Source organism: Rissa tridactyla, chromosome 23 (genome assembly GCF_028500815.1).
Source record: "Rissa tridactyla isolate bRisTri1 chromosome 23, bRisTri1.patW.cur.20221130, whole genome shotgun sequence".
In the NCBI taxonomy this organism is placed as follows: domain Eukaryota; kingdom Metazoa; phylum Chordata; class Aves; order Charadriiformes; family Laridae; genus Rissa; species Rissa tridactyla.
In genome coordinates, this window is record NC_071488.1 from 2702746 (window position 1) to 2714726 (window position 11981).

An 11981-nucleotide genomic window follows, 5' to 3' on the forward strand; every position below is an offset into this window, starting at 1 on the left:
CCCTTCTCCGGGGAGGGGGGAGACGACACGCGGCGCCCGTCGCAGGGCGCATGCGCAGTCCAGGCGGCTCCTCCCCCCCCCATTGGATTCGCCCCCGCGGACGCGACCACTCGGGCCGGGGGGGGGGGGGGGGAGAGGCCCTTCAGGGCGCAAGCGCGGAGGGCGCCGCGGGTCACATGACGCGACCAAAACAAAGCCGGGGGGGCACGTGACGTCACGGCAGGGCTTGCTGTGGCGTCACGCAGTGACGTCATTTTCCGTATTCCCTCCCCAGGATCGCGGCGTGGCCGTACCGGGGAGGAGGCAGGGCCCAGGGGCGGACGGATAGGTATTGGGGAGGGGTCGCTCCGGTGACGTCGGGCTCCCGTGACGTCATGCAACCGCCGGCGCGGCCCCGCTTCTCCGCGGTTGTGACGCAGACCCGGTTCCCCCCCTCCCCGGGACCCGCAGTGCTCCCTCTGGCCCTCCAGGGGGCGTCCGCCGCCATCGGCAGCTCGGCGCTCGCTCCGCTTTGCCTGGCGGCGCAGCAGCGGGCCGGGGGCGAGGCCGGGGCCGGGCAGGACGCGCAGCCGAGCGCCGATGGCGGCGGCGGCGGCGCGATGAGCCTGGCGGAGGGCCGCGCTCCGCGGCGCACGGCCGGGAACCGGCTCTCGGGGCTGCTGGAGGCCGAGGAGGAGGATGAGTTCTACCAGACCACCTACGGCGGCTTCACCGAGGTGCGGGGGGAGGACGGAAACACCGGGGGGGGGATGGTCTTAGCGCAAAAGGAACCGGAGGTGTCCCGGTGCTGTGGGGGCTCGGGAGCGGGGAAGGGTGTCTGGGGGTCAGGGGAAGGTGGGGAGCCCCGGGGGGAGGATGTCTGGGGGTCCCGGAGGAGGTGGGGAGTCGGGGGGGGAGGGAGATAGGGAGCTTTGAGGAGGTGGGGCGTCTGCGGGGGGAGATGGGGATCACGGGGGTGGCGGGTTGTCCTGGAGGGGGACAGGGATCACCGGGGGGGTTTGGGGGTCCCCCGGGGGGGGCTGTGGGGCAGCAGGAGGGGCCGGGCAGGAGCAGCAGCTCCAGGGGGTGTCTGGCTGTTAGAGAACCACCCCCCCCACCGTGGCCATGGGGCGGGAGGGCAGCAGAGCCCTGGGAGCCCCGGGGTTGACGCAGCCCCTCTGTCCCCGCAGGAGTCGGGCGATGACGAGTACCGGGGCGACCAGTCGGACAGCGACGACGAGGTGGACTCGGACTTTGACATCGACGAGGGCGAGGAACCCGCCAGCGACCAGGACGAGAGCGAGCCCAAGCGCCGCCGCCGCGTTGTCACCAAGGCTTACCGGGTACGGGCCGGGGGCTGCGCGGTCCCCGTCCCGGCACCAGGGACGGGCTCCCGGTTAAGAAAAGCCAAGGCCGGGGGGAGTTTTTCCTCCCTTTTCACATCCCGTGCCACATCCCGTAGGAGCCACTCAAGAGCCTGCGCCCCAAGAAGACGGATGTCCCCACCGGCGGCTCCCAGAAGCCGCGAGAGGTGAAATCCATCCCCTTGGAGCTCCAGGATGACGTGGGAGACAGTGAGTGCACGTGGGATAGGACAAGCTGGACACGGGCCCCCTCCGGCAGAGCTCCCGCTGAGCCAGGCCAGCTGGTGCCCGCCGGTGAGCCCCGTCCTCCCGCCGCAGGCCGGAAGCACATGCGGCAGTCGACGACGGAGCACACGCGACAAACCTTCCTGCGCATCCAAGAGCGGCAGGTCCAGTCCAAGCGTAAGAAGGGCGGCCCCAACTACGACCGGCCTCTGACGCAGGAGGAGCTGCTGGAGGAGGCCAAGATCACGGAGGAGATCAACCTGCGCTCCCTGGGTGAGCCGGGCGCCGTGCCGTGGGGTGCAGCCCCCTCCAAAACAGCGCAGGGATGAGGGGTGAGGGTGTCGGTGAGACGCTGAGCCCCCCCTTCCTTGGTTTGTCCCTGCTTTCCCAGAGAATTACGAGCGCCTGGAAGCCGACAAGAAGAAGCAAGTCCAGAAGAAGCGGAAGTGCGTGGGGCCCGTTATCCGGTACTGGTCCGTCACCATGCCCCTCGTCCCAGAGCCGGGCAAGGAGGAGAACGTGGATGTGGAGGGGTAGGTTGGGGTCACCTCGATGTGGCCCCAGTGGGGTTTTTTTTCCCCCCACGCACCCAACCGGGCCCCTCTGTCCCTGTCTCCCAGCCCCGATCCCTCCCCGGGCTCTGCTCCACTGTGGTGAGGGAGAAGTGGGTTTGGGGCAGCACCTTGGAGCCCTCCAAGCCCCACACTCGTCCTGGGGGGCAGCTTGAGCAGATTTGGTAGCTCTGCCCGCCATGGGAGCTCCCCTGGGGTTTCCCCCCACCCCGGGGGGCTCCTGGGCGCTGATTGTGGCTCTTCCAGGTTGGACCAAGACCCACAGCAGGCCGAAGCAGCTCCAGCCCCAGCTCCGGCTTCCGCTGGGAAGTGCTCCCGTACCTTCATCTCCTTCAGCGACGACGAAACCTTCGAGCGTTTCTTCCCCAAAGCGAAACAGCCACGGCTGCCGGTGCGGGAGATCTGCCCCGTCACCCACAAACCGGCTGTTTACCGCGACCCCATCACCGACATCCCCTACTCCAACATCCGCGCCTTCAAAATCATCCGGGAGGCCTACAAGAAATACATCACAGCGCACGGGCTGCCCAGCGCCGCCGCCTCCGCCGCCCTGGGGGCCGCCGCTCCCCCCCGGCCCCGACCCCAACGTCCGTCCCACCCGCCAGAAGATCATCATCAAGCAAAGCGTCCCCACAACCTGAGCGCCGGGGGTCCCCGGGGGCTTGTGGCCACTGCGGGTCGAGGCCTCTCCTCGCTCCGACTCCCGTAGGTGACGGTTTGTTGCTCTATTTATCTCCTTCCTACCTTTTTTTATATAAAAAAGAAATAAACCTGAGTAGTCTGCGTAAAATGAGGGTGCGGGCTCTTATTTCCGGCCAACACACAACGGTTGCAACACAGGAGACCCTACAGTAAACACAGGGTGCGTGCGAGCTCTTGTTTTCCTAGAGACCCTACAATAAACAAACAGTTCGTTCTGAGCGCTGCCATGGGAGCCCCGATGACAATGGCCCCGCGCGCACCCCCCCAGATATGATTTTGGGGGCTGGGGGGGCACTTAGGAGCAGAATCACCTAGATGTTTTTGGGGTGAAGGGGCACAAAATGTCCCTGGGGGGGGTGACGTGGGGGTTGAGGGGTCTCTGTGGGGCACAGGGTTCAGCCTCTCCCTGCGGTGACGCTGCACCAGCCCCAACCTCCCTTCTCCCCCCGGGCCAGGGCACCCCAGGGGGTAACAGGGAGCTCACGAGGGGCCCCCCCCCATGGCCAGGGTGCCTGGGTGGAGCCGGCGCGGGGCTGGCAGGGCTCGATAACGCCCGGGGATATGTGATCTCGCCCCTCCCCGCCGCTGGCTCGCAGAATAAAACGCTGATCTCATGCCCTGCGCGGCCGGAGCCCTTGGCTCAGCACCGGGGCTCACACCCAGGCAGGCTCCGCTGCCCCGGCCAGCGGCCAGGTAGGGCCCCGGGGTGGGGGTCCCAAGGGGTGGGGAGGGGAGGGGCGCTCCCAAGGGTGGTGGGGGGCACGTCACCCCCAGGGACACGGGCTCAGGGGGCCCTGGGTGTGTCGGGGATCCCCACTCCCAGCGATCCCCCACCCGGCTCTCACCCGGGGGTGTCTGGTCCCTCCCGGGGGCACCAGATGTGTGTCCTTCCCCCCAGTTGCCCCCCCAGCTCTGGGGACCCAGATGTCGGGGGGAAATCTCGACCCAGTTCCTCGGGAAGGACCCGATCCCGGTGTCAGCGGACTCATGTCCCCAGCGTTTACCCCTGCCGCCCCCCCAGGGTGGTGAGGACCTGTGCTGGGGGACAAAGGGGCGCTGGAGGGGAGTCCGGGGGGGCACTGGGGCTGCTGAACCGGGACCTGCCCCCCCAGCAGTAGGGGAGGCTGGGGGGAATGCTGGGTCCTGGCCCTGGGGAGCACCTCAGAGCCAGGACTTAGTTTACTCAGGAGCCCCCCAACCACACCACTGTGGACCCCCCCACCCCAGGGTGCCCCCCAGCCCGGTGGGACCCCAATACCACCCCATGGCACAAAGGGGCCCTACAGGCCATGGGATGGGGGCGTCACATTTGTTTGGGGGGGTCCCCTGATGGCACGGGGCATCCCCCTACCCTGGGGAGCCTCCCACCAGCCACTCAGCCCCCCTGTCGTCATCCCCCCCAGGCCGCCCCCCGGTCCCCCGCCATGACGTCCTACCGGCAGGAGCTGGAGAAGTACCGGGACATCGACGAGGACAAGATCCTGCGGGAGCTGTCGGCCGAGGAGCTGGAGCAGCTGGACATGGAGCTGCTGGAGATGGACCCCGAGGTGGGTCGCGGTGTCAGCGGGGCGGGGGGAGCGGGACGGGTGCCACCTGGCCATCAGCGTCCCCCATGGGTGACACCCTGGTTCCCCCAGAACGTGCTGCTGCCGGCGGGGCTGCGGCAGCGGGACCAGACGCAGAAGAGCCCGACGGGGCCGCTGGACCGGGAGGCCCTGCTGCAGCACCTGGAGAAGCAGGCGCTGGAGGCCGGCGAGCGCGACGACCTGGTGCCCTTCACCGGCGAGAAGAAAGGTGCGGGCACCGGGGGCGGGGGGGGACACGGCGGGGACCGTGGCAGGGAGCAGGGGGGACAGAGACACGGCGGGGACCGTGGCGGGGAGCAGGAGAGACGGGGCCCCGCAGCGCTGGGTATATTTAGCTCGGCAGAATGGTCCTCGCCAGCGGCTCGGGTGTCCCGGGCGAGCTGGGTCCCCGCCAGCCCCGGGCACAGCCACCCCCCGGCAATGTCACCCCCCATATGGCTACCCCTTGGCAATGTCACCCCCCATATGGCCACCCCCTGGCATGGCCACCCCTCGGCAATGCCACCTCCAGCACAGCCACCCCTGGCAATGTCACCCCCTATATGGCCACCCCGGCAATGCCACCCCGTGGCAATGTCCCCCCCCCAGCACAGCCACCCCCTGGCAACGTCACCCCCCAGTACGGTCACACAAACCCCCCCAGACTGTCACCAGCTGGCACTGCCACCCCCTGGGCTCCCACCCCCAGGCACGGCCACCCCTGGGCCAGGCCACCCTCCAGCAGCAGCCACATCCCCACACGCCTCTGCCAGCCCTGTCCCTGGGCCACCACAGCCGGTGTCACCCGGCCGGTGCGAGGCCGTGCGGGGTGCAAGCCGCGTCCCCGTGCCCAGGGAAGCCCTTCGTGCCCAAGAACCCGACGCGGGAGATCCCCCGGGAGGAGCAGATCACGCTGGAGCCCGAGCTGGAGGAGGCGCTGGCCAACGCCACCGAGGCCGAGATGTGCGACATCGCCGGTGGGTCTCGCACGGGGCAGCCGTGTCACACCGCGGCCTCGCACGGGGCTGCCACGACGCACCACAACCTCGCACAGGGCAGCAACCTCACGTGGGGATGCCATGATGCCCCACAGCCTCGCGCAAGGCTGCCGTGAAGCGCCGCAGCTTTGCACGGGGCTGTGCCTCGCACTGCAGCCTTGCACGAGGCCGCCGCGATGCACCGCAGCCTTGCACGGGTCTACCGTGTCGCACGACAACCTTGCACGGGGCACTCACATCACGCCGCAGCCTCCCGCGGGGCTGCCATGTCACAGCACAGCCTGACACGGGGCTGCCGTGTCGCACGACGACCTTGCACGGGGGTAGCGTGTCCTGCAGCAGCTTCACGTGGGGCAGCACGTCGCACCGCAGCGTTGCACGGGGAGGGGGAAGCACATTGCACCGGGGTGGGGGGAGCATGTTGCACAAGGATAAGCGTCGCACAGGGGGAAACGTTGCAGGTAGCCAGCGTGTTGCACGCTTGCCCCGGCCTGGTGTCACACCCGGGCCCCCCCCCGGTCCCCTTGGGTCCTTGCCAGCGCCTGGCTAAAAGCAGCGCCGTGTCCCCACGCTCGGCTTTCACCGCTGGCCCCCGGCCCACCCGCTCCCCGCAGCTTCCCCGGCCACCCCCCGGCAGAGCTGGGCGGGGGGGGGTTGTGGCCACCCCTAGGGGGACACGAGGGGACCGGGATGGGTGTCCTGGGGCACCCGCTGACCCCGCTCTGATCCCGCAGCCATCCTGGGCATGTACACGCTGATGAGCAACAAGCAGTACTACGACGCGATCTGCAGCGGGACCATCTCCAACACGGAGGGCATCAACAGTGAGTGCCTTGGGGACAGGGGACACGGGGACGAGCCCCTCGGGGCAGGGGACACGGGGACGACGGGGCTGTTCGAGGGGGATGAGGGCACCAGAACCCCTCCAGGATTTACCGTGGTGACACCGTAAGCGCGTGCAAACACATACATCCCTACGTGTCGGTGCCCACGTGCGCCATCACGTGCGTCCCCCCCGCACACACGTGTGCCCCAGGTGTGGTGAAGCCCGACACGTACAAGCCGGTGCCCGACGAGCCCCCAAATCCCACCAACGTGGAGGAGACGCTGCGGCAGATCCAGGCCAATGACGGGGCTCTGGAAGAAGTCAACCTCAACAACATCAAGGTGAGGGACCTGGTGGCGGTGTCCCCAGGGTGCTAGTCCTGGTCCTGGGGTGCCAATCTCCATCCTGGGGTGTCCCCATAGGGCTGGTCCCTACCCAAAGGTGTCTCCAGGGCACCCCAAGGTGCCGGTCACCATGCTGGGGCAGCACCATGGCCCCCCAGAGCGGCCCCAGGGTGTCCCTGGGTGCTGCCCCCTGCCCAGGATGGTGCCAGGGTGATGGGTCCTACCCTGGGGTGTCCCCATGAGGCTTGGTCACCCTGTCGCAGGGTGCTGCTCACTATCCTGGGGTGTCCCTGTGGGGTTGGTCCTCATTTTGGGGCATCCCTGAGGTGTTGGTCCCCATCCTGGAGTGGCCCCAGGGCACCCCAGGGTGATGGTCCTCATCCAGGGGCATCCGTGTCCCCTTGGTGACATCCCACATCCCTTCAGTGACACATCCCTTGTGTGACATCCAGCACCCTCTCGGGGATGCCCCAGGACCCTTGGAGACATCTGCACCCCCCGCTGCCACTTGCATCCCCTCGGTGACACCCACTTCCCCTCAGGGATGTCCCCATCCCCTCGGTGACACCCACATCCTCTTGGTGACACCCACATCCCCTTGCTGCAGGACATTCCCATCTCCACGCTGAAGGCCATCTGTGAGGCCATGAAAACCAACACCCACGTCAAGAAGCTCAGCCTGGTGGCCACCCGCAGCAACGACCCCGTGGCCAGCGTGAGTCCCAGCCCCGTGTCCCCCGCCCCCCACCGTAGCCCCCGCCATGTCCCCAGACAGGGAGGGGACACGGTTCCCTGCCCCAGGCTCCATCCTGGACACCAGCAAGGCCAGGTGATGGTGGCTTTTCCACCGTCACCTGGGGCATCGGTGGCCCAGGACGTGCCAGAGGTGGGGTGCCGGCCCAGGTGACACCCCGAGGTGACACCCTGAGGTGACACGCAGGCTGTGGCTGAGATGCTGATGGAGAACAAGACCCTGCAGAGCCTCAACATCGAATCCAACTTCATCACCAGCGCCGGCATGATGAGCATCATCAAGGCCATGTACCACAACACCACCCTCAGCGAGCTCAAGGTGGACAACCAGGTAGAGACAGGCACCCATGGGTGGCCTGGGGAGGGGACAGGAGTGTCCCCAACTTCCCGGTGTGCCCGGTTTCACCCCGTCCCCGCAGTGCCAGCGGCTGGGCGACACGGTGGAGATGGAGATGGCCACCATGCTGGAGCAGTGCCCCTCCGTCGTGCGCTTCGGCTACCACTTCACGCAGCAAGGCCCCCGCGCCCGCGCCGCCATCGCCATCACCAACAACAACGAGCTCCGTGAGTGTCCCCCGCGTCCCCTCCCAGGGCAGGAGTCAGGGTGGGGGGGTCCCAGCCCTGACTCCTCCCTCTTTTCCCTGCCCCCAGGTCGCAAGCAGAAGAAAACCTAATGCCCCCCCCCCCCAAACGAGCTCCAGCTCCTGCTCCCCAGGGCCACTGTAAATAAAGAGGATGGAGATACACAGCATCCTGCGGCAGGATTTGTGCGCGGGGCTGAAATCGGGATCATAGGGATGGGCTGAGGGAGGGTAACGCCACCAGGGAGGCGGGGTGCACCCCCCCTTCTTGCGGGGCTCGAGGCCCCCATTAGCCTCTGGTTGTTAATCCATGGGGCCGGGCCGGACGCCTGGATCCCCTCGGGGAGCAGTGGGGTATTTATACCTGGGGGATTGAGTTACGGCACCAGGAGGGGTGGGGGGAGCAGGGTAACCCCCCCCCTCAGCGGCCAGCCGGCAGACCCATAGCACGGAGCCGGGCACCCAGGGCCCGTGGGGGCCAGCACCCACAGCCCAGTGAGGTGGGTGGGGGGGACACAGGGCCTATTTATAGGTGCCACCACCTATTTATAGGCACAAGCCGAGCGAGTGGGTGAATCCCAGCGCTCAGGGGTAACATCACCCCAGGCAGCGCTGCCAGGGAGCCCCCCGCCAGGGACAGGATCCAGCCCCAGGGCCCAGGCAGACCCTTGGGTGGGTGGTGGGTGCTGTCCCAGGGGTGTAGATGCCAGCTCAGGGCACAGCCCCGTAAACAACAGTCCCGTGGGTGCCCCCCCAGTGTGGGAGAACCCAAGGCACCCCAAGGCTGGCAGGAAAAATGGGGGGAAAACTGAGGCAGGCGACATGGCCAAGCGCTTTCCGAAGCACCGGGACAGCTGCTGGGGCTGGGGAGGAGGGGGGGAACCCGGCACCGCCACCCTGAAAGGCCACGACCCGCAGGCAGCTGCCAGTGTGCGAGAAAACGAGCGTGACTTGGGCCAGGGACAGGAGGGGACGGGCCGAAACCTATGTCGAGGTTGGCAGCGCTTGCAGGGCTCTGGCCAGGGAGGGGACACCCCAAACAAGCATCAGGTTGAGCGGCAAAATGCTGGGACTCCCAATACCACCCCCTCTCCGGGATCTGCCCCAACGGCTCAGACACCTCTGTCCTCTCCAGCTGCCTCTATTAATGGCGGGGCTTGGGGACAGCCTGGGCGAACTGTCCCCGTGGGGACCAGTGGGGTACAGGGGGACCTCAGGCCGGCAGCAGCGTGGGCGGCTCGTCCTCATCGGAGTCGAATTCGGCGTTCTCGTCCTTCACCCACTTGCCGGAGCGGTCCTGGATCCAGCCGGCGCTGGGGATGGACAAACGGGCAGACAAAGGGAGTGAGAGGTGGCTCATTATGGGGTTCCCTGAGCCATCGGGGTCACAACTCACCTCCGCAGCTGCAGGTATCGCTCCAGGGCCTGGCGCCTCTCGGGGCTGAGGACTTCAGGCCGGCTCAGGGCTGATGATGCAGCTTTTCCTTTGCCACCTCGCTGTGTCCGGGCTGGAGCCGCCTTCGGTGCATCTGGGAGGGCAGAGAGGAGCTGGTGAGACCCGCAGAAACAGGAGACACGCGGCTGAGAGCCCGGGCGCCTTCTCCCACCGGTGCCAGTGCAGCCCCAGAGTGGCTGGATGGCTCTTACCCGCTCGCCCACCGCAGTGCCCTGGCAGCAGGGCTGCAGGGCTGGCATCCACGGCTTCTCTGTCCTTCCGTGACGGCTCCGGCGGTGTCGGGGCAACGCTCGGCCCTCTCTGGGTGACACCAGATTGGGAGCTGCTTCCCTGCACCCTGCGACAGGAGGATTGAGGAGGAGTCAGGGCCTCGTCCCACAAATGCCTGACAGCAGCGAGGCTGCGGCGCTGCCGGTCCCTGCCTGGAAGCCCAGAGCTTTCCCCCGTCCTCCAGCAGCAAAACCAAAAGTCTCACCCTGTTCTCCGGCAGCAGCTGCTGTAGGGAGCCGCTTTCAGCAGAGCACTCCGGGCGATCCTCCTCGTCTGTGCCAACAGAGGGGCCGGGGAGCCCTGGGGAGAGGGGTCAGAGCTCAGGAGGGGCCTGACCAAGAGTCCAGTGGGGTGAGGAAGGGGCATTCGCACCGACCTGCACTCCTGCCTCCTCTGCCTGCACCTCCTGCTCATGCTGCCGTTTCTGGGCCGCGTCCTGGAGTGAGCGCTTCCTGCCGTAGAAACGCTGCAGGCCTGGAAGAGAGCGAAGGGGACTGGGGGACGTGCTTGCTCGGTGCAGACCTCCCCCCCGCCGGTCCCCCACTTACTGCTCATGTGCTTCTTGCCAGCCCTGTGGACCGTCAGCACGTCCAGCGTGTCAAAGACAGGGCGGTGGGCGCACACCGTGCAGGCATACCTATGCCAACGTGGGGGGAAAGCTGCCGTCAGGACCCCACAAGCAGCCGCAGGAGGGGGCTGCGCTCAGGGGTCCCACTCACCTCCCGCTCCTCAGCAGCAGTGCCTCGTCCTCGGGGATGTAGTTGGCCAACAGGTCCGCGACACGTCTTTTCTGGGAGAGACCGAGCCGGCCGGGTGAGCACTCGCCCCCCCCCCCCCCCCCCCCCCCCCCCGTGCCTGCTGCCGGGGACAGGGGGGTCTGCCCCCAGTTCACCCCACAGGGAACCAGCCCTCATGCTCAGTCCTGTTGCCTCTTAGGCCAGGAAACTCCAGCACCCTGGGGACACCCCTCTGAGGGAGCAAGGGGAGGAAATTGGGGTGTCAAGGCTGGGGAGGGGCCGGTTTGGGGGACAGGGGCAGGCTGAGGCAAGGGAAGGAGGTAATTTTGGGGAGCGGCCTGGGCCAAGGGCAGTATTTGGGTCGTCGGGAGGGGAACCCCGAGGGAGGCCAAGCCAGGGAAGGGGTGAGGGGTAACTGGGGGGGCAGAGCAGCATTGCGGGCAGGGAGGACGGCGGGCAGGAGAGGGATTTACGGGCACGGAGGAGCGGGGAAAGGCTGGGGGGAGCTGGGGGGGGGGGGGGGGCAGGCCGGGACACGGGGGCGAACCCGGAGGGGATGTGGGAAAGCCGGAGGCTGGGTTGCAGGGGTCTGGGGGGCTCGGAGAGGGTCTAGGGGGCTTTGGGGGTGGTCTGGGACCTACCTGCAGCACCCCCAGCTGCCCGGGATCGTCCCCCTCCCGCTTGAAGGACATGGCGGCCGCGGCGGTTACTATGGGAACCACCCCCTCTTCCGCCCAGCTTCCGGGGGGCTTTTCCCGGCGGGCCGTGCGCGGGGAGGGGGTGGAAGTGACCAATCAGAGAACGCAAGGGGAGGGGCGGGTGGTCCCGCCGTGTCCCCAGGCGGCCGCGGCCCCGCGGCATGACGGGAGTTGTAGTTCCGCGGCGCCATCCCCTGCCGCGGCGTGGAGGGGCAGAGACCCTCCGGGAGGGCAGGACCCGGGGTGATGGCAGGACAGAGGGGGCTGGGGAGGGGCCCGGGGTGGGCGCGGGGGTGGTGGCATCACTGCCCCCTTTCCGGCCTCCATCCCCTCGCTTTCCGGACTACAAGTCCCAGAGGCCTTTGCGAGGGCAGCCGGGCCGGGCCTGGCGTCTCCGGCCTCACCGGGGGTGGCCGGGGGCGGTGGCGGGGCCCAGCCCGCCCCCGTGAGCGGCGGCCGGAGCGCCGGGGCCCTGGGCCGGTCCCCCCCGCCCGGGCCGGGGCTGTTCGCATGAGCCCCCCCCGCGCTGGCGGGGTCCGGGGCTGAGCGGGGCCGTCCCGCCATGGCGGCGGGGAGCGGGGCAGCGGCGGCCCCCGCCCGGGAGCACCGTCTGCAGCCGGGGACACGCTGCCGGGGCTGGCGCTGCGCTACGGGGTGACGGTGAGCGGCCACGGGGGGGCGGGGGGCAAAAGGAGGGGGGACATCCAGGGGTCCGGGTGGCCGTGGGGCGGGATCCACGGGGCGGGGGGGGCAGGACGAGTCCATGGGGCCATCGCTGTCCCCTCCTGTCCCTGTCCCTATGGCTGTCCCCGTCCCATCACTGTCCCCACCCTGTCCGTGTCCCCTCCTGTCCCTTTCCTCATCCCATCGCTGTCCCCTCCTGTCCCTGTCCCCGTCCCCATCCCATCACT

At 68.3% G+C, this 11981-nt stretch overlaps 3 protein-coding genes across 3 annotated transcripts; 2 read left to right on the forward strand and 1 right to left on the reverse strand.

Moving 5' to 3' along the window:
• Nucleotides 1–543: 543 nt before the first annotated feature.
• VPS72 (vacuolar protein sorting 72 homolog) lies at nucleotides 544–4332 on the forward strand. Its single transcript, XM_054182822.1, is given in 8 exon segments — nucleotides 544–716; nucleotides 1170–1322; nucleotides 1442–1553; nucleotides 1662–1841; nucleotides 1960–2101; nucleotides 2387–2705; nucleotides 2707–2845; nucleotides 4246–4332. Coding segments are annotated over 7 exon segments (1098 nt in total). The 5' UTR covers nucleotides 544–599; the 3' UTR covers nucleotides 2782–2845; nucleotides 4246–4332.
• TMOD4 (tropomodulin 4) lies at nucleotides 3389–8076 on the forward strand. The gene is made up of 10 exons (XM_054182825.1): nucleotides 3389–3535; nucleotides 4246–4389; nucleotides 4480–4636; nucleotides 5262–5384; nucleotides 6140–6229; nucleotides 6442–6572; nucleotides 7183–7290; nucleotides 7516–7659; nucleotides 7748–7892; nucleotides 7980–8076. Exons 2-10 carry the CDS (start codon nucleotides 4267–4269, stop codon nucleotides 8000–8002), a joined length of 1044 nt encoding a protein of 347 aa, XP_054038800.1. The 5' UTR covers nucleotides 3389–3535; nucleotides 4246–4266; the 3' UTR covers nucleotides 8003–8076.
• Nucleotides 8077–9034: 958 nt separating this feature from the next.
• Nucleotides 9035–11207, reverse strand: SCNM1 (sodium channel modifier 1). The gene is made up of 8 exons (XM_054182826.1): nucleotides 11014–11207; nucleotides 10355–10425; nucleotides 10184–10272; nucleotides 10012–10109; nucleotides 9841–9935; nucleotides 9557–9702; nucleotides 9306–9438; nucleotides 9035–9222 (listed from the first exon to the last, which is right to left on the reverse strand). Exons 1-8 carry the CDS (start codon nucleotides 11062–11064, stop codon nucleotides 9123–9125), a joined length of 783 nt encoding a protein of 260 aa, XP_054038801.1. The 5' UTR covers nucleotides 11065–11207; the 3' UTR covers nucleotides 9035–9122.
• Between the last annotated feature and the right edge of the window lie 774 nt (nucleotides 11208–11981).